At 43.3% G+C, this 25,703-nt stretch overlaps 1 protein-coding gene across 1 annotated transcript; it reads left to right on the top strand.

Moving 5' to 3' along the window:
* The first annotated feature begins 906 nt into the window (after window positions 1-906).
* On the top strand, window positions 907-25,592 carry si:ch211-51a6.2 (neurotrypsin). Its single transcript, XM_056436039.1, has 14 exons — window positions 907-1,634; window positions 3,747-3,786; window positions 6,697-6,939; window positions 7,636-7,774; window positions 9,269-9,444; window positions 9,562-9,709; window positions 10,709-10,887; window positions 11,823-11,964; window positions 14,642-14,856; window positions 14,949-15,090; window positions 16,420-16,701; window positions 18,388-18,510; window positions 20,324-20,604; window positions 22,015-25,592. Exons 1-14 carry the CDS (start codon window positions 1,260-1,262, stop codon window positions 22,332-22,334), a joined length of 2,805 nt encoding a protein of 934 aa, XP_056292014.1. The 5' UTR covers window positions 907-1,259; the 3' UTR covers window positions 22,335-25,592.
* The last annotated feature ends 111 nt before the right edge of the window (window positions 25,593-25,703 follow it).

Genomic DNA, 25,703 nt, shown 5'->3' on the forward strand with positions numbered 1-25,703 from the left:
TTTACATTTGATTTCTTTGATACATCCAACAAAATGCAAGTCGAGGGCCTTTGCAAAGCATCCCAGTGCCTGGAGGTGCTCTCTGTTGTTGTTTATGTTGTTGTTGACGTCTCTGATCGGTGCTGTTGTTGCAGGGTGGTTCTGAGAGATTATCCCAATCTTTGCCATCCGTCTCCCGAGTCCAGAAGCATCTGAGGCCTCGGACCCCCGAGAGGAACGCCGAAAAGCTTTTGATGATAGGATCGAAGATCAAGCTTTACCCTCTATCTGTGTTTGTGAGAGGGTCGCCAGGAAAAACAACCCCCCTCCCGATCCGGAGAGAGGTGGTGGCCTCGCCCTGCTTATCTCCTGTGGTGGTGTTACAGTGACAGGATGTGGACCTCCACTACCGCTCCATTGTCTCCCGGGTATCCGATCGTCACCATCAGTAAGTGTCAGACGACACGCGACCACACCTTGCTCCACGAGAGACCTGTCGGGCTCTGAAGGCCGGCAGGTCCTGCTGAGCGGCGGCTACCTTTAGGAACCCGTCAGTACTCCTTTGAAGGCGCTACTGACCGAGCACAACCCCCCAGCAACGAGGGGGGGACCGGCCCGGACTTAGATCCAGTTGCCAATGCCAGTTGCTTCAGCTAACTGCTTCCTGTCACAGGTTTTTACCCACCTGTCTACCTACCTGCCTGTCTACGATCCTAGCTGTCTACAACACTGGCTACTGACCTACCTGCCTGCCTACCTACCTTTAAGTGAGATCACAAGAGTCACAGGTATCATATCCATTCACCGAATGAGATGATTGGATGTATTTAGATGTATTTGGATGAGTCTTGGATGTAATTAGATTTGTTTGGATGTGTTTGGATGTATTTAGATGTATTTAGATGTTTTTGGATGTATTTGGATGTATTTGGATGAGTCTTGGATGTAATTAGATGTGTTTGGATGTGTCTGGAGGCATTTAGATGTATTTAGAAGTATTTAGATGTTTTTGGATGTGTTTGGATGAGTCTTGGATGTAATTAGATGTGTTTGGATGAGTCTGGATGAGTCCTGCATCCCGTGGTTTGCCTAAATGCTCAGCAGCCTTTAGTCTCTTTGGGTTTTCTCCATCAGAACCGGAACTGCTTGCCTCCTTGCTGTTGACAGCTCTTCGAGGACCTCTTGTATCCTCACGTTGTCTCTGACCCGAGTGCGTTATGTATCGGGCTGTCATAAGGCGACCGTAACGCGCTCAGGTCAATCATTCACAGAGGCTGAGTATGAGGGCGTCACACCGATCATTTAAAAGAGGAACCACCTCTCAGCAGCGCGCGCGTAATAGAGAAGGAGAGAGGGAGAGAGAGAGGGGAGGGGGAGTCCTTCCTCGCCAACTGCGCGTCATTTTTAGCTCCAGAGCGGGTTGGATGTCAAGACTCGCGTTCAGAGCGCAGCGGAGCGCGCCCGGTGTCTCCCGCGGTGTTTACCCGTCAACTGGCTGTCGGTCGCGGGGGGGGAAAGCTCCTCCGGCCCCGGGGGAAGCCGGTGGACGTGCGCGCGGAGGAGATGGTGCCGACGGCAGGATGGACCGGAACAACGTCGCGCCCGGTTCCGTGTGCCGCTGCTGGCTGCTCCTGGCCCTGTGCGCGTGGGCAGAGGTAAATCCGACCCCCCCACACACACATACACACACACACACACACACACACACACCCTCCCGCCTATATAAAGCTGATGTTTACGAGCTTTATTCTAGAACTTTCATCATGATTCTCGTGAGAAATAACTTGTGTTTGCCCTATTATATAATAATCTGAGGTACTTTGAGTTTCTTAACAGTTGTTGATAATTTTGAGGATTTCCTTGAAATATCATCCACAGTCCACCTTTATAGACCATTAGATCATAAGAAGATGCCAATGCTTGATTTCATAGTCTGTGCATGTGGACTGATGTGCACTTGCACTGAATTACACTTGCCTTTCCCCGTCAGACGCATTTATTTCTGGGAAATTTGGAGGAAACTAGAAGAGCTCTAAAAAAAATATCACAGGCCCCCAAAAAACCCCTCATTCCACTCAGTTAAACATGGCGGAGCAGCTCACACAGATCCCCGTGAGGCCCTCAGCATCGGGCTGAGAGATGGAAGGGAAGTCTAAACGGGGACCAGCGGGGACCCGCATGCGTAACACTTCCATCACACATAACCCTCGGCCCTCCCCGTGTATCTGCTTGCTCACTTCAGATTATTAATAGTCTCAGGACATGGCTCGGATACCGGCGTATCGAGGAGTATCGACTGATCCGCTTCCAGAAGAGGACGTTAACGTCACGGTTTAGTCTTTTTCCGGTGCTCCAACAGGCGAAAGACAACTTGTCGGAATCGTGTATTTACTGGGTTGTTGTTGTTAGATGAACTGCCTCCCCCCCTCCCTCTACTGTGTAGAAACTATGCAGTCTGTGAGTATTTTGAGGGGTTGCCACATTGTTCACATGGTGGAAGATGTGTAACCGTTTTGAAACGGTGTCTTTCCTGCCCTCCTCCGCCCGGCGGCACGTAGCGTCACATGGAGGCCGAGGGTCGGCTCCTTCAGGCCTCACCGTGGTCTCACTCGTGGTCTCACTCGTGGTCTCACTCGTGGTCTCACTCGTGGTCTCACTCGTAGTCTCACTCGTGGTCTCACTCGTAGTCTCACTCGTGGTCTCACTCGTGGTCTCACTCGTAGTCTCACTCGTGGTCTCACTCGTGGTCTCACTCGTGGTCTCACTCGTAGTCTCACTCGTAGTCTCTCTTGTAGTCTCACTCGTAGTCTCACTCGTAGTCTCTCTTGTAGTCTCACTCGTAGTCTCACTCGTAGTCTCACTCGTGGTCTCACTCGTAGTCTCACTCGTAGTCTCAGGTCTCGTCCGGCGCGCCCTGCAGCCGCCGGGTTGCCACGAGCTTCTGGCTGAATATTATCAGCAGGTCAAAGTCCTCTTGTATTTTGATTCAGATCTCGTTATCGAAACGCCGCAGCGCTCTTCAGGCGAGGCAGGTGGAAGAGTTCCAGCTGGACTTCAGCTGACGTTCCCCCCTACCTGTCTACTCACCTGTCTACCTACATGTTTACATACCTGTCTACCTACCTGTCTAATTTCCTGTTTACCTACTTGTCTATCTACCCGTCTAACTACCCGTCTACCTACTCGTCTACCTACCCGTCTACCTACCTGCTCGTGAACTCATTCCTCATCACCAGCTGGTATCTAAACAAATAAATACTATCACTGTTCACTCAATATTTACATCGGCACAAATGTCTGTGAAGTGAAGAGGAGTCGTGAAATCTGTTCATCCCAAAGGAGTCTGGTTCTTCAGGACGGGGAGGAGAGGTCAAAGGTTACAAAGGCGCACCGTAAATATCAGGCCGCTAGGTCGGGCGTATGAGAGGTTATTCTTGGGCACACAGATCGATACACTCCTTCTCCTTTGATGTGTTGTCTTTGTCATATGAGCGGGTGTAGACAGTGAATGTCTGGAAACGAGAGATCGGCATTGTGAATGACGCATAATCTCATAAGACACTGTTTACATCAACGAAGTGGCAAAGTCAGTTCTACAACTTTACAACAAGGAAATCCTCACATGGGCTCGACTTTGATGAAAGGTGTGCGTGGCATGAAAACAGTGCGAAGGCCACACAGTAACATGTGTTTGGTGCTTCATAACCTCTTTGCATAAAGACAACTATATTTGCTCCATGGCTTTTATTTTTTTTAAATGTTTACAGGTCACTGAAGGTGGACACTTGGATACTGCGCAGAGTGCAGGTGAGTCTTCATGAACGAGAGGTCTCATTCTAGGGAATGCCACATTTTAGGAATATGGGAGTCAAAGTTCACGTCATCCAATCCTCGTTAATGCGATGTCTCAGGAATAACTTATATATAGTTGCCTTTTAGATTTTTTAAGGAATTAAAGGCTCTCGATATGAAATTCAGATCGTTAATATCTCATCGTCCGATGTCATCAGAACCTTTTTCCAGTGATGTCCACCCTGTGGATGAATTACAGGACTGTCTCAGAAAATTAGAATATTGTGATAAAGTTCTTTATTTTCTGTAATGCAATTCAAAAAACAAAAATGTCATGCATTCTGGATTCATTACAAATCAACTGAAATATTGCAAGCCTTTTATTCTTTTAATATTGCTGATTATGGCTTACAGCTTAAGAAAACTCAAATATCCTATCTCTAAATATTAGAATATCATGAAAAAGTATACTAGTAGGGTATTAAACAAATCACTTGAATCGTCTAATTAACTCGAAACACCTGGAAACACATTTTCAAATGTTTGATTTTGTTTTGCTGTTATAAATCTTTTTTTTAACTTGGTCTGAGGAAATATTCAAATTTTATGAGATAGGATTTTAGAGTTTTCTTAAGCTGTAAGCCATAATCAGCAATATTAAAAGAATAAAAGGCTTGCAATATTTCAGTTGATTTGTAATGAATCCAGAATGCATGACATTTTTGTTTTTTTAATTGCATTACAGAAAATAAAGAACTTTATCACAATATTCTAATTTTCTGAGACAGTCCTGTATATTAAGTACCTCCCAACTAGCGCAAGCATTTTTGGTTTAAAAAATAATAATTATATAAATATATATATATATAAGAATATAAGATTGAATATTTTAAAAATGACAATCTTAATTGATGCTAATTTTATATATATATATTTTTTATCTCACGTACCCCCTGGAGTACCTTCACGTACCTCCAGGGGTACACGCACCCCCATTTGAGAACCTCTGATGTAAAGATAACAGAGGAGTGAAGTCTCTCCCTCTGCGTGTGTGTTGAAATCAGAGACGACTGACCGTGTGACTTTTAGTGCATGTGAGCGTGCATGTGAGCGTGCACGTGAGCGTGCACGTGAGCGTGCCTCGGACGAAAGAAGTCCGATGCAGGTTGCAGCCGACAGTATGGCCTTTATGCTCCTTCTGTCCGTTGTTCTTTCCAGTCTCTCTGCTCGCTCTCTCTCCTGTACACACACACACACACACACACACACACACACACACACACACACACACACACACACACACACACACACACACACACACACACACACCACCAGCAGCAGCCTGTGTGTCAATCCTGTGCCTACATCGCTCTCGGTCACAGTTGAGGTCCCTGTAGATTCCCTGATTTCCAGGCTTCGTGACTTATGGCCACGAGGCCTCTCTGACTTCATGCCTGTCAGATTCTCCCGCTGGAAGAAAAGAGAAAAAAAAACGGACAAGTTGCCCGTCGAGCATTTTAATGCTCGGCAAGCTGTGTTGCAATCGACAAGAATCTACATGTGCCAGAGATGAGTTACAGTCTGTAGGAGAGCATCAGGGCTGTTCCTGCTCTTCCTTTGTGTGTGTGTGTGTGAACTCGTGTCATAGCGTCTTCCCAGGAAGCTGTTTTAAAGTTGCCGGTGCTTCTGGTTGCTATGAGGTGCCTTCCCTTCATGTCAGCATTGTCTCGTTAAACCACCGTCTGCCCACCAGATGAATGCGTGAAGTGTGACGTGTATCGCCTCATATAACTTGTTTTAAGCTTAACCCGAGGACGGGTTTGAGGACGGCTTCTGACCCCACCGATAGAGTGTGAAAACAGGAAATTAGCAAATGAGTGTCCTCCTGGAGCAAATATAAAGATCCTAATGGAGTTTAAATCCCTTCATTCATCTCAGAGGATGGTGTAAGCTCGTGACTTTGGTCCAGGTAATGTTCAAAATGTTTTTTCCCACCATTAAACCATGCAGTGGAACAGAGAGGTAGAGAGGAAAGATGCACTCCGATCCTTTACTTCAATGAAAGTAACAAGACCATAGTCTTGTACAATTATTTAATTTCCTTTTTTTTTTACTTTACAGGGCCAGTGTGTAGCATTTCAGGGGATCTGTTAGAAATTGAATATCATATTCTTAAGTATATCCTCATAAAACGGTCCGTATATCCAGCAACAAGTGTCCATTTCAGCCCTTCACATGCATATAGTCTTTTCAAAATAAACATTTGTCTTTACAGGTAAAAAACGTAGTCAGTTTAGGAAGAGATCATCACCAACATTGCGACAGTTCGTATCTCTGCATCTGTAGAACACGTCGAAAATATATTCATTTTAAACTCCATTTTTAACACAAGGCTTTTATTCTGAAATATTTGCAGGGGAGTGTTTTTTATAACATTTATGACATTATTAAAGAGGTTAAATGAAAAATTCTGGCCATTATTAAAGGAAAACTCTCTATAGGAAGAAAGGGTGGCAGCTGCTGCACCGCTGTCCCTGTGGACACCACCAGGTGCTGGTGCACGCTGTTAGCGGTGGAGCTCATTGGTGGAGCTCATTGATGGAGCTCATTGGTGGAGCTCATTGGTGGAGCTCATTGGTGGAGCTCATTGGTGGCTAATTCAACAGTGTGTCACATGTTATAAGCTGCTCATATGTTTTCTATGTTGTTACGATACACTTTTGTAGTTTACATCAACACTGAGAAAAGAAAGGTGGTGAAACACCGACACGCCGTCTGGACTAATTATTAAATATCATCATTTTCACCGTCTTGTGTGTGTAGTTAATACTGATTTGTGAATCTCAAAGCTCATTGTTTTATTAATATTCATCTCATGTCATTTAAGAGTAGATGACTAACCAGAGGGTTGGTCTGTTTCTGCAGTTCACCTCCCGTGTTCGGAAGGATTCACAGAGCTGGGCTACTACAACGGCTCCGTTTCCCATACGGACTCCGGCTCCGCCTGCCTGAAGTGGACAGACTTCCCGGACTACGTGCGGCAGTACCCGAGCCGAGGCCTGGGGGACCACCGCTTCTGCCGAAACCCGGACCGAGAGGCCAACCCCTGGTGCTTCATCAGGCAGAGCTCCGGTGCCTTCGGCTGGGCCTACTGCGACTGCCATCAGGGTGAGCCAAGGGATGCCCCCGGGTGTCTGAGCATGGATGAAGAGTGGCAAGTACATATGAACGGATGGATGGATGGAAGGGCATGTGAATGGATGGATGGATGGATGGACATGGATAGATGGATAGAAGGGTATATGTGTGGGGCTATGGATGAACGGATGGATAAATGGATGGATAGATGGAAGGGCATATGGATCTATCTTGTTTTTTGATAGTACCCGTCTTGGTTTATAATAGTACACATCATGGTTTATAATAGTACACATCTTGGTTTTTGATCGTACACATCATGGTTTATAATAGTACACATCTTGGTTTTTGATCGTACACATCTTGGTTTTTAATAGTACCCATCTTGGTTTTTGGCTGTTGCCATCTTATTTTTTTGTAACCAGATGTGACGCTAAGCACAAACAAACAAGACATTTTCAAGCAACACATATCTTTGTTAACTTTCATGAATTAAAGTAGTTGTAAGACAAAAACCCAGATGACTCCTAGACGTACAACGCTGCGTTAGAGACCTTTCAATCACACCCTAGGTAGGTCAAAGGTCACTTCAGTCCAACAAAGGGGCCAAATGCACATTGCGGACGGTTCGGCCATGCTCAGCCAGGTTTGCGTTCGAGCTCCGGCTCGGCAGGACCGATACAAACCGCATGAATTGTAACAGGTTTACTTGTGTGTCATTTGCAGGTGCAGCCAGATTGGCAGGGGGGTCATCGGAGAAAAGTGGGCGCCTGGAGGTTTATCTGAATGGCCAGTGGGGGGCAGTGTGTGACACACACTGGACCGACCGGGACGCCAGCGTCATATGCAGACAGCTCGGTCTGGGGTGAGGACTAACGACATCACCCATGGGGAGACAACTCGTTGAAGCCATGGTTGTGAACAGCAATGAATTTACTGAAAACTACAACTCATGTGACTTGTTTTCAGCTCATGCCGTTTGACTCACTGCCTCTACATTGGGGAGTCCAGGAGGAATAGGAATGGTTTAGTTTAGTTAGGTTTTATTGTTTAAAATACTCCTACAAACTATTTTAAGGGAAATCTTGTCATGTTATTCCTCGACAAGCCAGCACATGAAGCCGCTCTCGCTACGCCGGAGGCTAACTTTACCGGCTCAGAAATGTAATTACATTTCAGTAATTACATTTCTGAGCTAAGAGCTTCAGAGATGCCACTTCAGGAACTGCTTTGACCTCATTCATTCTTCCAATTGACCCCCTTGCATGCCTCTGCCTGACTCCCCACCATCCCCACCAACACAACCATCACACAATCTTTCCTGAATCCTCATATTGAACTACTTTTAATTCAATATGGATGGCATGGAGTGCAGCAGTTTCCTTTTTAGCAAACAGGCAAGGAGGAATAGAAGTAGGATGAACCGATGCTGAACAGTACAGCGCAGTAGGCCATCAGTCAAAGCCTCACGACTTACCCCACCCAAGGCTTAAAGTCTAAATACACAGAAAGGTATTACACCATTGAGGATGTAGAAGACTTTGTAAGTCTCCAGCTATTCTTGCTCCCACCCATTTCCTATTTTCCAGTTTAACATCAAGCCTCCTTTGGGAGCAGTGAAGATAGAGGAGCTACCATTCAAGGTTTAAGGCTTTTTATTTGCCATCTGTGCCTAGACGGAATTATTTTTGCAGGGCTCTCCGAGTCCACAGAGGTACAAAACAAACACACTAATAATAACAATACAAAATATATTTAAATATTTTTTTTAAACACTGTACAAAAGCACACTGCACATAGGGTGGTAAAAGAATATACAGAATTAACCCTCCTATTACCATTCAATGTTTAACGTCTCTAAATGATTGACATAATTTTTTTTGCTTCACATTTCATGACTTTTCCTAATTTATTGGGGACAGCTGGGAAAACATAAAATTCACATGATGATATGTTTTCACTGTCCTGTACACAACGTCTACGCATCGGTGTTCTTTGGGCTCAATTTGACCCCCGGCTGTTTTTCACTGTGTAAAACATATAAGAAATATCAACTTTTTTATTTATTTAAAGGCTATTTAGGTAGACAACAAACACACATAACGTACCTGACACTTAAACTTGGGAAACGATATTAATTCTAATCATTTTCTGGAGGTTTTAATTGCTGGGGTCAAATTGGCCCCATGGGTAAAATATGTTAGTACATTTGAAGGTAACAGGAGGGTTAAGTCCAGGAACAGGTTAATGTAAATACATTCGTGTAAATACGTTAAAGTCTGTCTATAAAGCGACGTCATGTTTTTCTTGACTGTAGCAGCTTGCTTGAGCGTCTCTTTGCGTCTGCCGCCCCACGCAGTGAGATCGGGACGGCCCTGCAGCATTCGTACTTCGGCCCGGGTTCTGTCTTCCACTACGAGCGTCTGGGATGCCGAGGGAATGAGAATTCCCTCCTGGAGTGCCGGAGCAGAAAGTTTGTCACCGGCGACTGTAACCACGGCAACGAGGCCGGGGTGGTTTGTGCCGAACCTGAAGGTGAGCCCAGGGTGTCATCGCCCCGTGAAGGAAGGACTAGATGTTACTCAGATAGCTCATGCCCACCACTGCAGAGACCCAGTGGATGATGTTGCTGCCCTTCCTTTTGTCTCTCAGGCACCGGCATCCCTCTGAGGCTGGTGGGAGGCCTGGAGGACTTTGAGGGCCGTGTCGAGGTGTACCGCGATGGCAAGTGGGGAACCGTCTGCGACGATCGGTGGGACGACGTCGATGCCGAGGTGGTGTGCCGACAGCTGGGCCTGGGGTACGAAACGACTGCTGTGCTACTGCGTTACGACGAAGAAGAGTCAGGGTCAAACTATTGGCTTCTCAGGGTTTTAGAAAAGGAGTAAAGTATTTTGTACAATGAGAGTCAGATGACATTAAAACTGATTGTCATTCTGAGGTAACGTGCATGTAGACCAGGGGTGTCAAACTCATGTTCACCGTGGGCCACATCAGCATCATGGCCGCCCTCAAAGGTAGTAACTGAAACATATAAACGTATAAACTACTCCCCAACATTGAGTTAAATAACTCTCTTTGCATTTCATTGTTGTTTATTTGAGTGTAGAAATATTGTACATAAGAAAATGTCTCTAATATTCTAACATAAATCCATTTAATTTGAAACCTTCAAAATAAAAGCACAGGATGTTTTTTCTTTTTTTTCTTTAAAAAAAAGGAGATCGTATCTTTCAAGTCGTCAGGGGCCGAATGAAATCATGTGGCGGGCCAAATTCAGCCCGCGGGCCTTGTGTTTGACACCTGTGATGTAGACAGTCTACCTGCCTACAGACACAAGAGACAGTCATTAACTTGATGTACCTACATCAATATACTGTGACCGACTTCCTCTCAGATCATCAGAGATCAGAGTACAAACAGATGAAGATAATATTTGTGAGCACGCACAAAGGCTTTTAATAAGCTTAATGACCTGTTAGTTGTAATATTCTCCAAAACGCCAGATGGCCGTTCACACAAAATGTACTGTGAAGAACCACGGAGGCAAAAAGTAACCAGAAAAACTCCATAAACCAAACTCCTCAGGAGGAATTGTAATTAAATGTAAACGCATAATTAATACGACCCTATACCGCGTGACGGGCACGCCCTGATGACGAAATTTCCCGCTACACTCCGGCAGAAATGCACAAGTAGGAACACCAGGTGCAGGAACATTGACCTTGTGACTTCACCTTGTGCTCCTGTACACTTGGAACGTGATGTTTAGTTGTTGTGTGTGTGTCCTGACCATCAGGGGCGTGGCCAAGGCATGGACCTGGGCCCACTTCGGCCAGGGTGTTGGTCCCATCCTCCTGGATGGGGTTCAGTGTTCAGGCAATGAACTCTCTCTGGAGGAGTGTCCTCATAACATCTGGAACCAACACAACTGTGACCACATAGAGGACGCCGGGGTGTCTTGCAACCCTTACACAGGTCAGAGCCACGGAAGGAAAACACACACTGACAACCCCGGGATCAATTCTGCTCGAAGCAACTGACCTGTTGTTCAATATGATCTGCCAAGGGAAACAAAACGACAGAAACAGCAACATTACCACTCTGGTTATTTTAAGTGCGAAGTCAAAGGCAATCGGCCGTGCTGTCGATTGTTTTAACACATTTTGCTTTCGGTCCTCAAAGTTTGTTCAGCTCTGACTGACTGGTGGGGATTCCCAGGAACTTAACCTCTGCAGATGCGTTCACACATTGAGTCGCTGAGGTCACATGTGGGTCGTTAGGCAACACGGCTGTCACATTTAGATAGATAAATACTTTATTAATCCCCAAGGGGAAATTTGTCCAATTTTAAGGTGTGAAATGTACGTAAACGAACCAAATTTGCCTTCTTTCGTAAAAAATAAGCCTTTTGTGCGGGTGGTGAAACAAATCTACAGCAAGTTCTTTTGACTCAGCACTTACTCGATATCTAAATCCTCCCAGGCATGTTGTGACCCTAACTGAGCTGAAAGACACCGATATTCAATTAAATTCAGTTTATTTGATATAGTGCGTCAGCAGGGCCATGACATCAGAGCCAGATAGGATCTATGCCGTCTCATAGGGTCCGAAGACCCTATGAGATGTGAAGTCACTAAGACTCTGGGGAGGAAGCAGATAGTAGTGTGTGATGGAGAGATGTAAATTCATCCATAAGGAGAGAGAGAAGAGGAGATAGGAGCTCAGTGTATCCTAAAACCTGTAGCAGCATCTCTAGGGGCGGGACCAGGTGAACCTGATTCAGCCCTAACTATAAGACCATCAAGAGGAAAGTCTTTACTCTTAAATGAGTATACCAGACTTATTGTGCACCCAACTCACAGGAGTGTGTGTTCTAGTGAAGTCGTTGTGTTTCCCCTTTGTGGCGGCAGACGGTGAAGTTCGCCTGATGGGAGCAGACAGCCACTGGGAGGGTCGTGTGGAGGTCTACCACCAGGGAGAATGGGGCACGGTGTGTGACGACAACTGGACCGAGTTCAACGCACAGGTGGTGTGTCGCCAGCTGGGCTTCAGGTCAGTGCAGCACGGCGGAACACCTCCGTGCCTCATGAGACGGCGTACGTCCCTGTGATTGCGTGTGTAGTCCGCAGCGGGGACGATGGACCGCGTGCCGCCATGTAGACGATCGTCCTTAAGGTGCGTTCACACCAAAAGCGACCAAAAAGCGTGAGTTTACTCGCTCGACCGTTTGCCGTGTTCACGCCATAAGCGTCGAGGCGCTCCGCGAGGGGCGGGGCTTATCTCCGTGTCTCGTCTCCGTAAAGACCGTTATCATTTCCTACATCCACCACGGAATAACTCACCACTAGTTCTGCTTTATACTTGTTGAGGACATCCCACACACTAACGCCCTCGTGGTTCATGACATTTATATCATATATATATATATATATATATATATATATATATTTATACATGACATCACCCGTAGGCTCACACAGCTCGGTCACTTTCACCGATGAAGTTACGTCTGAAAGACTTCCGCTTCCAGTGCTACGAGAGCAGAACATCTAAACGCTGTTATTGTGTTCATAATATTATAATATATAATATATGTTATTGTGTTCATAACATTATTATATATAATATATGTTATTGTGTTCATAATATTATAATATATAATATATGTTATTGTGTTCATAACATTATACAATATAATATATGTTATTGTGTTCATAACATTATAATATATAATATATGTTATTGTGTTCATAATATTATAATATATAATATATGTTATTGTGTTCATAATATTATACTATATAATATGTTATTGTGTTCATAACATTATAATATATAAAAAATGTTATTGTGTTCATAACATTATTATATATAATATATGTTATTGTGTTCATAATATTATAATATATAATATATGTTATTGTGTTCATAACATTATACTATATAATATATGTTATTGTGTTCATAACATTATACTATATAATATATGTTATTGTGTTCATAACATTATACTATATAATATATGTTATTGTGTTCATAACATTATAATATATAATATATGTTATTGTGTTCATAACATTATATATATAATATATGTTATTGTGTTCATAATATTATAATATATAATATATGTTATTGTGTTCATAACATTATACTATATAATATATGTTATTGTGTTCATAACATTATAATATATAAAAAATGTTATTGTGTTCATTACATTATTATATATAATATATGTTATTGTGTTCATAATATTATAATATATAATATATGTTATTGTGTTCATAACATTATACTATATAATATATGTTATTGTGTTCATAACATTATACTATATAATATATGTTATTGTGTTCATAATATTATAATATATAATATATGTTATTGTGTTCATAATATTATAATATATAATATATGTTATTGTGTTCATAACATTATAATATATAATATATGCTCTTGTGTTCATAACATTATACTATATAATATATGTTATTGTGTTCATAACATTATACTATATAATATATGTTATTGTGTTCATAATATTATAATATATAATATATGTTATTGTGTTCATAACATTATGATATATAATATATGTTATTGTGTTCATAACATTATACTATATAATATATGTTATTGTGTTCATAATATTATAATATATAATATATGTTATTGTGTTCATAATATTATACTATATAATATGTTATTGTGTTCATAACATTATAATATATAATATATGTTATTGTGTTCATAATATTATAATATATAATATATGTTATTGTGTTCATAACATTATACTATATAATATATGTTATTGTGTTCATAACATTATACTATATAATATATGTTATTGTGTTCATAACATTATAATATATAATATATGTTATTGTGTTCATAACATTATTATATATAATATATGTTATTGTGTTCATAATATTATACTATATAATATATGTTATTGTGTTCATAACATTATACTATATAATATATGTTATTGTGTTCATAATATTATACTATATAATATGTTATTGTGTTCATAACATTATAATATATAAAAAATGTTATTGTGTTCATAACATTATTATATATAATATATGTTATTGTGTTCATAATATTATAATATATAATATATGTTATTGTGTTCATAACATTATACTATATAATATATGTTATTGTGTTCATAACATTATACTATATAATATATGTTATTGTGTTCATAACATTATAATATATGTTATTGTGTTCATAAACATTATAATATATAATATATGTGATTGTGTTCATAACATTATTGTCCGTCTTGTTCTGATTCCACAGCGGCGGGACAGCGATGACGCGCGGAGCAACTCGAGAGCTGATTGGCCCGAGTTGCGAGATTACCGCCTCAAAGTTGAAATATTTCAACTAGGGCCGAAAATGTCGGCGCTGTAAACGCTTCGGCCCAAACGCGCCGCCCGGAACAATATCGCGTCAACCGCAGCCACGCGCGTCTGTACGTTGACTTTTCATGGGATTCTGTCCCGCGAAAAAATCTCATCGTTTTTGGTGTGAACGCACGCTATCGGTATATTTTATTTGCAATTTACAGGAAATGATTTCTGTTTTTCCAGATCAGTCATTTCTGTAACACAAATATTTCTCGCGGAAGGGTTTTGAGTTTTTAAGGACGTTGTTGTTTGCACCTACAACGAGTGTCCAGAGAGAGACGGGTGTGCGTTGTCCGCAGGGGTCGGGCGAAGGTGGCTCCTAACGGTGCGCACCAAGAAGGCCGCGGGCGGATCCTCCTGGACGAGGTGCGGTGTCGGGGAACCGAGGCCAGCCTCCTGGCCTGCAGCCACTCCGAGTTGGGAAAACACGACTGCTCCCACAACGAGGACGTCGGCGTCCTCTGCGAGACGGGAGGCGATACCAACGAGATACGGGGCCTTTTGACCCCGATCGGTCAGTACGCGCATCGGTGGCTTTTCGAGGCGACGCCGTCACATCGATAACGATAACGACGAGTCGCTAAACGTTAATCGTTTTGTTCGCAGGCCTTCTGGTGCGGTTGGTTGCCGGGGAGAACAGGAAGGAGGGCAGAGTCGAGATCTTCATCGGCGGCCAGTGGGGCAGCGTGTGCGACGACGACTGGAATGATGTCAACGCAGCTGTGGTCTGCAGACAGCTGGGATTCACGTGAGTATCATTTCACCCCCGACTGGTATCTGTTTTGCCTCAGGAAGATTCACGCAGTGTTAAAAATTCCAGAAGGGAAGTGGGAGGGGAGCAGGAGCACGGGTAACTGCATGAGGAGTAAACTTCAAAATAAGAGCCTCGAAACCTGAGACATGAAACAAGAAGGTCAGAGGGCATGAGCCTGTGAAAGTTCAATGATATCTTGTTAGAGTTGGATATTTTTTGCTGGAGATGGCTGTGGAACTGTGTGCAGACATTCATAATAACCACAGTATCGACTTTTTGTCTAGTGCCACCAGCAGGTTGACATTTTTTTGGTTTCGCAAGAAATGTCTGCGTAAAAAATAAGATAGCCATAAAAATTGGTTCAAACAGTCATGGTTCCCAGATGATCTCCGCCTTCAAGGACTTCCCTACATTCCATTATCCAAACCGCTTCTCCTCTTGAGGGTCCATCACATTCACGCCGACGGGCAATTTAGAGTCTCCAGTTCACCTGCACGTCTTTGGACTGTGGGAGGAAGCCGGAGAACCCGCGCAACCGTACAACTTTATCTGTTTTAAGGACGACATTCGATAAAAACCATGAGAATTCCGATAGGTATTGAGCATGCACAAGTACAGGGGTCCCCAAACTTTTTCCTGCGAGGGCCACATAACTTTTCCCTTCTCTGATGGGGGCCAGGGTGTCAGTTTGTAACAGAAAAAGTGTGAGGATCGCAGGGGTGCCTAAATGTAAACATACATTTTTTTCCAGAAAGCCACACATAACCAAATATTAATAACCCTTTCTGGGATCTTCACAGAAAAAAAAGTCAGGAAATAAATAACACTATTGATAAAATAATAACTAGAATGGGCACTCGGTAGAGCGCATACCTTCACATATCACAAGATTGGGCATTGAATTATGAACATTTTGGCATTAGTTGCATGCCAATTGGATAGAAATTGACCGCGCTATGGTAAAAAGAAGATGTTGACCTTTTCATGACCTTGACCTTTCACCCGATCGATCCCAAAATCTAATCAAACGGTCCCCGGATAATAACCAATCATCCCACCAAATTTCATGCGATTCGGTTTAATACTTTTAGTTATGCGAGTAACACGCATACAAATAAATAAATAAATACACGGCGATCAAAACATTACCTTCCGCATTTTCAATGCGAAGATAATAACAAAACAATCATAATGCGTCTCTGGTATTGTTCAGGGGGCCGGGCCAAATGTGGAGGCGAGCCGTATCCGGCCCGCGGGCCTTAGTTTGGGGACCACTGCACATGTATGATCAACGGTCCCGATGCCGTGTGTCTTTGTGTGCAGCGGCGTGGCTAAAGCTCGATCGATGGCGTACTTCGGCGAGGGTCAAGGTCCCATCCTCTTGGACAACGTCCGGTGCTCGGGCGCCGAGACGTCCCTCGGCCAGTGTCCGGCCGTGGGTCAAGACGGCCAGGACTGTCGCCACAGCGAGGACGCCGGCGTGATCTGCGACTACACTCTGGATGCCGTGGGCGACGCCGCCGCGGCGATGCAGACCTGCGGCACGAAACTCAATAACCAGCGCCGCCGCCGCCGCCGCATCGTGGGAGGAGACAAGTCCCTGAGGTTTGTGTACGCACGCAGGGACCCGCCAATAGAAACTCCTCGCTCATTCAGCAGCGGAAGCCCCGCCCCCTACGTCCAATCTCAACTCGTAGATTTTTCGTTTTGAGAGCGCAGGGTTTTGTTTTGTGACGTTTTTTTATTTTGAGATCAAAGATTTTTGATGGCACAACCAGGTTCCTCCAGTTCTGTCGGTGAAACCGATGTGGAAATGTCTCAGAATGTGCATTCTCTCTACTGACCAGCAGGGGGCGACTCCTCTGGTTGCAAAGAAACAAGCATCAACGTCACCACTCCGGGTTCAAAATATGGGAACTTCCATTCAATTGTAAAAAAATGAGGAAAGAAAAAAAAGAAGCTTGGCGACGGCCGCAATCAAAGATGGACAAAAAGTACAATCATTAGCTGGATGGAAAAGAAAAAAGAGCAGCCAAACTATCTGGGTTTCTCTGGATTCCTCTACATTTCTCTGGATTTCTTTGGGTTCCTCGAGGTTCCTCTGGGTTCCTCTAGGTTTCTCTGGGTTCCTCTGGCTTCCTCTGGGTTTCTCTGGGTTTCTCTGGGCTCCTCTAGGTTTCTCTGGGTTTCTCTGGGTTTCTCTGGGCTCCTCTAGGTTTCTCTAGGTTCCTCTGGATTTCTTTGGGTTCCTCTGGGTTCCTCTGTGTTTCTTTGGGTTTCTCTGGGTTCATTTGGGTTCCTCTAGGTTTCTCTGGGTTCCTCTGGGTTTCATTGGGTTCCTCTGGGTTTCTCTGGCTTCCACTTGGTTCCTCTAGGTTTCTCTGGATTTCTCTGGGTTCCTCTAGGTTTCTCTGGATTTCTCTGGGTTCCTCTAGGTTTCTCTGGATTTCTCTGGGTTTCTCTGGGTTCCTCTGGGTTCCTCTAGGTTTCTCTGGGTTCCTCTGGGTTCCTCTAGGTTTCTCTGGATTTCTCTGGGTTTCTCTGGATTTCTCTGGGTTTCTATGGGTTTCTCTGGGTTCCTCTGGAATCCTTTGGGTTCCTCTGGGTTTCTTTGGGTTCCTCTGGGTTTCTCTGGGTTCATTTGGGTTCCTCTAGGTTTCTCTGGGTTCCTCTGGGTTTCTCTGGGTTCCTCTGGGTTCCTCTGGGTTTCTTTGGGTTCCTCTGGCTTCCACTGGGTTCCTCTGGGTTCCTCTAGGTTTCTCTGGATTTCTCTGGGTTCCTCTGGATTTCTCTGGGTTTCTCTGGGTTCCTTTGGGTTCCTCTAGGTTTCTCTGGGTTTCTCTGGATTTCTCTGGGTTCCCCTAGGTTCCTCTGTGTTCCTCTGGCTTCTTCGCCCTGCTGGTAGTGCATCCCTCCACACCGCAGCTTTATTTTTTTTCCAGGTCTACTCGCAGACGCTAAAGTGACGAGGAGGCCACTTCACACAGTACAAAGTCGATGCAGGGCGATGAGTGTCTTCCTCCTCCGTGGTGTTTACTGTCCTAGCCGTATGACTTGTGTTGGGGATACACACATCTGGCTACACAGTCACATTGTGGGGAGAGTGTGTACATTGTTAAAGGTGAACACTTGGTAAAAGTAGGTCCAGGTTAAAGTTAGGGCATCCTTATGAAAGTCAAACCCACTGACTGCAATGCCAATGTCCTCTTAAGTGATGGAAACACGACTGTGTGCGCATGCAGCTGATTCACAGCCTAACTCTGGCGTGTGTGTGTGTGTGTGTGATTTCAGGGGTGAGTGGCCCTGGCAGGTGTCTCTGTGGCTCAGGTCTCAGTCTAAAGGAAGCCATCCTCTGTGTGGAGCCTCACTCATCAACCCTTGCTGGGTTGTGACCGCCGCCCACTGCTTTAAGAGGTAAGAGACAGCTCCCTCTAGTGGTCGGCCTTGTTATCACGCGTCCCTCCCAATGACGTCACATTACACCTGCGCATTGCGGCTTTCGGGGAGAATTTCTAACAGAGAAACTGGCCACTTGTGGCACGATTACACCATCAGAACCATCAGCACATTGTCTGCTTTACACTTTTTAAATTCTAAAAACACACCATTTCCATGTTAACAAGAACAGAGGTTCTCAAATGGTGGTACGTGGACCCCTGGGGGTACGTGAAGGCCCTCTCGGGGGTATGTGAGATTTTTTTAAAGCATATTTTTAATCAGTATCCATTAAAAAAGCCTTTGTAAAAAGTTTTTTTAATAAATATTAAATACAAAATAAGTGTATGTTCATGAACTGAATTATGTATGCATTAAAAATACAAAAATCTGCTATTACATCTTTTTTTCAACCCAAAATGCTTTGCACTGGTCAGAGGGTACTCGGCTGAAAAAGATATTTCACAGGGGGAACATAACTTTAAAAAAGTTGAGAACTACTGATCTAGAATATATACATCGTTCAAAACTAGAAGCCTGTGTGTGTCGTTTGAAATACCACACGCAATGATCCATCACCTGCTCCCAGAATGCACCTGTGAAAGCACCTGTTACCAATTAGATCACTTAGAGATCTGGTTTTGAGCTCTATAATTAGGACGTTGGGGTGCACAACGAATCCCGTATTCAGTTCACAGAACAACACGGCAACAATGTCCTCGTTACTGTTTTACATATGAGATTATATTATATATTATATTTACAGCACACAACAAAGACACGTTTTTTTTTCTTCTTAGCAGATCATGGTGCTGATATAGTTTTGCAAAAATGTAAGATAATTAGTATTTTTTTCTTCTTTTTTTCAACAAAATAAAATAAAAAGCCATAGTTTCAGGAAGTGTTTCCCTGTCGTATATTATTATATTTAGATTTCTGTAACTTCAAAAAAAATGATGGTTAACGCTTAAAAATGGACACATGTTGGCTTGTTTTGTGACTCACTTACCCCTCAGCTTGGTGTGAACGGATGAGTCACACCCGTTCATCCACCGGAGGGAGGGGCTACCCTGCATCAGTGGATACAGAGTCAGAAATACACAAGGGCAAAGGGCAAAACGGCCCCTAAGAAATATAATTTTGCCCCTGAAGTCACTAGAGGGGCAGAAAATGCCCCCATAATTTAGATAATTTAAGAGCGTTTTATTTCTGTTCTTTGTTGTGTGTGTCCTATGTGTACTGCCTGTTTGTACACATACACAACAATAAATAAATATAATTTTGTATTAAAAAACAACAACTAAGAAATAAGTTATAATTGTTAATAGTTGTTTAAAAAAATGTAATAACAATAAGCACAACAAAGAAATAAGAATACCATTTAATATGATTGTCTGATTGATGTTTGTTTTTTGTTAAAAATCTAAGAAAACACTTTGAATCTGTAGACTACTGCCTAATAGTCTTATTATTGCCTAATAGTCTTATTATTGCCATTTGAATGACACTGTATCATATACTGTAAGCCTAATTAAGTATATTTATTATTTTTTAACAACGGTTAAATGTTATTTCACAGGTTTCAAAAAGTGCTCCCGAGTTATTTTTAAATGCCCCTGAATTTCAGTCAGTGGGGGGAAAAATTGCCCCCTAAAAATATGTTAATTTCCTACCCTGAGTGTATGAATGGATGATGACATGGAGCAATAACGAGCTTTGGCTGGTGGGAGGACTATAAAAGTTCCTTGTTTAATGATGGGCATTTACCAAAACCTCCATTTACGTATTCTAGATTCGGCAAAGACCCGAGCCGCTACGTGTTGCGCCTGGGCGACTACCACACCGAGGAGCAGGACGACTTTGAACGCACCGTGTCGCCCGAACGCATCGTCGTCCACAGCAAGTACCACAGTCAGGGCTGGGACCACGACATCGCCCTGCTGCGGCTCAAGGGCACGGAGGGCAACTGCGTGGCGTTCAACCCTCACACTGGCGCCGTGTGTCTGCCGGTGCTGGGCAACAAGTGGGCGAAGAGGCCGGCGGCCTGTGTGATCACCGGCTGGGGCATCACAGGTAAAACGACCCTCACACGACCTCTACGGGGACACCAAGCTTTTCATCGCAACGTGGTCTCTTAAAGGGCCGGTGCGTAGCTTTTAGGGGGATCTATTGGCAGACATGGAATATAAAATAAATAACGATAACTGTTTTATTTATTATTTTATCTGTGAGATGTGAGAGCGACTGGGTTAGTGGTCAGGGGGTTGGCGGTTCAATCCCCGCCCTAGTCCATGTGTCCTTGAGCAAGACACTTGACTGAATTGTTCCCTGTAGCTGTTCTACAGTGTATGAATGTAACATGGTTGTAAGTCACTTTGGATAAAAGCTAAATGACATGTAATATAATGAGGAGTTAGGCAGTTTAATTAAGGACCACATTTCTTCTAACAGCAACTATTGTCGTAAAAGCTGATTGCAACATTATTCAGCCTTGCACAAATATTGCAAACATGTTAAAATTCATCCCTCTTTCTGCTCAGGACCTACATCTACCTGAGGGAATTCAATTCAGTTTTGTTTTTTTATCGTCCAATAGGCTATCACAAATTACGAATTTGTCTTGTTCTATCCAAATTCAGACGATTCAGTTTATTTTGTAATGCCCAATATCACAAATTTGCCTCAGCGGCCTTTACAATCCGTACACATACGACATCCCTGACCTTTGACCTCACATCGGATCAGGAAAAACTGAATGACTCGAAATCCCACATAAAAAGGCAGCTTTGTTCCATTTATCAACTAGAACGGGCACTCGGTAGAGCGCATACCTTCGCATATCACAAGATTGGGCATTGCATTATGAACATTTTGGCATTAGTTGCATGCCAATTGGATAGAAATTGACCGTGCTATGGTAAAAAGAAGATTTTGACCTTTCCATGACCTTGACCTTTGACCCGATTGATCCCAAAATCTAATCAAATGGTCCCCGGATAATAACCAATCATCCCACCAAATTTCATGCGATTCAAGAATATGTTGACCTTTTCATGACCTTGACCTTTGACCCGATCGATCCCAAAATCTAATCAAATGGTCCCCGGATAATAACCAATCATCCCACCAAATTTCATGCGATTCAAGAATATGTTGACCTTTTTCATGACCTTGACCTTTGACCCGATCGATCCCAAAATCTAATCAAATGGTCCCCGAATAATAACCAATCATCCCACCAAATTTCATGTGATTCGGTTTAATACTTTTTGAGTTAGGCGAATAACACGCATACAAATAAATACCCGGCGATCAAAACATAACCTTCCGCATTTTCAATGCGAAGGTAAATATTGCGATAATATCCGAACCCGTGTTTGACACCTGTGTCATAATTCAATATTAGTTGACGATGCGTTGTAGACACAGGGTTCTATTGACAGAGATATCTTCACGCCGCCGTCCTCGTGTCTGCTTCCTCAGAATCGGAGTACTCCCGCACGCTGCTCCAGGCCTGGGTCCCCCTGCTGCCCTCCTGGAAGTGTAAGCGGCGCTACCACGAGCGCTTCACCGGCCGCATGCTGTGTGCCGGCAGCCTGTCGGAGCGCCACCGCGTGGACAGCTGCCAGGGCGACAGCGGGGGGCCGCTGGTGTGCCAGGGGGAAGGGGGCCGCTGGGTGCTGACGGGAGTCATCTCCTGGGGTCACGGCTGCGGTAACCCCGCGTTCCCGGGCGTGTACACGCGCGTCAGCAGGTTCCTGCGATGGATCGACAAGGTCGTCAACAAACCCTACAAGGCCTGAACGTGGAGAGCGACGCCGCTCGGGGGAATGTTCGAACACTTCTCTTTCTTCCTGAGCCGCGGGATCGACGCAGCAGAAACACACGGTGACCGACACGGGCAGGTAGCATCGCCGTGTGTCTCGTTGTTGTGGTGCAATTTATATATTAATTTATTTAAATTATTCGGCGTGAAACCAAGGCGCAACAACAATGCTTTGTTTATTGCATGACTGAGGCGTCTTCCCACAGTGTGTGTCACGGAAATATGCTCCACTATGCTTCAATTAGCTCGTTTTGCATAGAATGATTCCGAGTGCACGAAATTAAAAAAAGGACAAATACGGATTAATTTCAATTTTAAGAAAACTACACATATTATATTTACACATTTGTCAAAGACCAGCCTAGTCTCCGAAAAAAATATGTTCCCAATCAACTGGATGGAGGCCGTCAAGCTAAAAAGGGGGGGGGCCAGGGCTCCGGGACCAGCAGATTGTACATGGGGGGGCAGGAGTGCCACAGCTGGTTGCCAAAGCACACTGGATCGTCAATTAGATTTCGGGAGAAATTTTTTTTTTCTTCTTCTCTGTTTGTTTCTGACGTATCACAAACGAGTTGAATCCAAAGTCGGGGTACGTTCACACAGAGAGGAGGCGGGGTCGAATACAGTCGACTCATATTCATATCCTGAGTGAAACCAAAAGCAAGAAACACATTTTTAAACCCAACTCCATAGATCTTTTACCAAACTTACCGAAGCACTTCAATTGCCGAAACTTAAACGTAACTGAGAAATAGCAAAAGCACCACGAGTGGTTCGAACGCCGTGACGTAGATACGCACCGAGGTAGAATTGTGTGGATACGTGACATTGATCGTAAACACACGATAGTCGAAATATTATATATAAATAAACTTATTTTTGGGCTGAGAACCATTAAGAGCCTCTCTTGCGTAACAGAGCTGCCTGCATTTCGTATCGAAGCGGCGAAACGCCGAGTGTGAAACGTGCGTTTCCAATTGTAGAAGAACACGCTGTAATACCACGGCTGACCACTAGTCTGAGGTTAACTCAGGGTCATAGTTAATTCACGAAGCTCTTCAGCCCATCGGTTCCCTTTTCCACATCATTTCACAATGTGTGTGCCACTGGAGGATTCTCAGGGTGCAGATTTGACTTTTACCCAAACATGTCCCTGTGGGTCCAGAGTTTTGGACCTGATCCAAAGCGGACCAGTGGAAAAAATAAAGACTCATTGATTTATTGATGGGTCCTATTCCAGATAGAGCAAAGATCCAAAACAGGATTGATGGAAAAGAGAAAGACATACGGACCCGCAGGCCCCAATGTGGGCCTGGGTCCTGTAGGAACCAGGTTTGCCCATGGGTCCACATGGCTCAGTAGAGTTCTGCTCAAGTCGAGTGACATTGCACTAAAACGCCTTCCCGCCAAACAGGGTCACCTATAAATTAGAAACTCATTAAGATCAATTCAGTTTATTTTGTATAGCCCAGAATCACACATTACAAATGACCCCCAGAAGGCTTCGCAGTCTGTACACTACACGACATCCTCTGACCTTTGACCTCACATCGGATCAGGAACAACTCCCCAAGAAACTCGGGAAAAAAAACATCTCACGGGGGAGAAAAAGGGGAGGAGCAACAGCCTCATGGAGGTGAAAGAAATGACAAATGATAAAAAAGCACTGAATATGTAGATGTAGACATTTCATTTGGTGTATTCATTTATTACGTGTGCATCTCTGAACTGAAACCAAAGGTCAAATCATTATTCACAGTATTATAACTGTTAATTACATCGGCATGTACTGGTTTGTAATTACAGGTGTGTAATTAGGTGTAATAATAAGTATATTAACAGTCTGTCCACACATGAATTGGAGAGCCTTATAACCAATCAGATGTTTACGTTGCCGCGAGTATGTGCGGGGATATGGAAATGTGTATATATTAGCAACTGATACGGTAAGAGCCTCCCGAGGCCTTGGAGAGGGCCACTGAGTCATAAATAGATTTAAATCAGATGATATTTCGATTATGTGGGGGATAAACTTAAATTAATTAGTATTTATCTTTGGAATACTTTGTTCTACTTGTTTCTGTGCTCTGCTCTACATCAGCCAACGCAATTTCCATCTCTCAGTTAATTTATTTGACTTAATTAAGTTGTATTTATTAAAGGAGTGTTCCTATCTGGTCAAATATCACTCTGAGCAAACCAGCATTCAACCATCCGCCACTTCTCAAAGACTAGCTGGCTAGTCTCTATCACGAGTGAAGCCTTTTGTTCATTTTGGCAAAACACATGTCTCAAAACAAAGGATTATATTCTACTAAATCACCTCACAAATGATCTTATGCTGTAAGATAAATGCTTGTTTAAAAAAAGCTGTACGAAATACCGTTTTCATTTATCATGACACATTATACGGTTTACTCCCTCACACGTGAAGTCCCTCTTCATGACAGTCGGCAGTTCAATCTGTATTTCATGCCTTCTGCACACACAACAAATACAGAGCCGGACAAATATATCATCAACTGATAATAAAACTAAAAGTCTCTTCACACAAAAATCCCCCCGAAAAACGCACTCAAAATACTAAATATCTTCCATCTTTTGCAAAAGCAAACACTTAAATACATCAACTTTTCTAAAAGTGGTATTTTTGCATCACAAAATCCCCAAATAAATACAATATTAACTAGAACGGGCACTCGGTAGAGCGCATACCTTCGCATATCACAAGATTGGGCATTGAATTATGAACATGTTGGCATTAGTTGCCTGCCAATTGGATAGAAATTGACCGCGCTATGGTAAAGAAGATTTTGACCTTTCCATGACCTTGACCTTTGACCCGATCGATCCCAAAATCTAATCAAATGGTCCCCGGATAATAACCAATCATCCCACCAAATTTCATGCGATTCGGTTTAATGCTTTTTTAGTTATGCGAGTAACACGCATACAAATAAATAAATAAATACACGGCGATCAAAACATAACCTTCCGCATATTCAATGCGAAGGTAATAAATAGCTCTCTCCACTTGCCAACTCAGTCTTTGTCGCGTGCTGTAAATATAGATTATGAACACAGATGCAATGTGTTTATTGTGTGTTGATCGACTGTTTGCATGTTCAAGTGTCCTTGAGGGAGAACTCCCTAGATACCTGGATCCTCTACAGCATTCCACTGCTCCTCATATGTGCCTGTGTACGACGTTATAAATAAAGTTTACTTTGCCTTTTGAAAAGTTGCGCTTTGCATTATTATTTCTGTATTGTACCTTTAACTAAACACAGTATTTGTCGTGCGCTCCGACGTTACTCATAGAGCGTAATCTCAGATTTCTCAAGTG

This window comes from Pseudoliparis swirei, chromosome 17 (assembly GCF_029220125.1).
Source record: "Pseudoliparis swirei isolate HS2019 ecotype Mariana Trench chromosome 17, NWPU_hadal_v1, whole genome shotgun sequence".
Lineage (NCBI taxonomy): Eukaryota > Metazoa > Chordata > Actinopteri > Perciformes > Liparidae > Pseudoliparis > Pseudoliparis swirei.

Excerpts from the sequence above, each read along its gene's own strand:
- si:ch211-51a6.2 (XM_056436039.1), top strand. The coding sequence starts at position 1,260 with ATGAGGGCGTCACACCGATCATTTAAAAGAGGAACCACCTCTCAGCAG. Across the intron at positions 6,940-7,635 it reads CTACTGCGACTGCCATCAGG|GTGCAGCCAGATTGGCAGGG; the intron begins GTGAGCCAAGGG and ends TGTCATTTGCAG. Across the intron at positions 10,888-11,822 it reads GTCTTGCAACCCTTACACAG|ACGGTGAAGTTCGCCTGATG; the intron begins GTCAGAGCCACG and ends TTGTGGCGGCAG.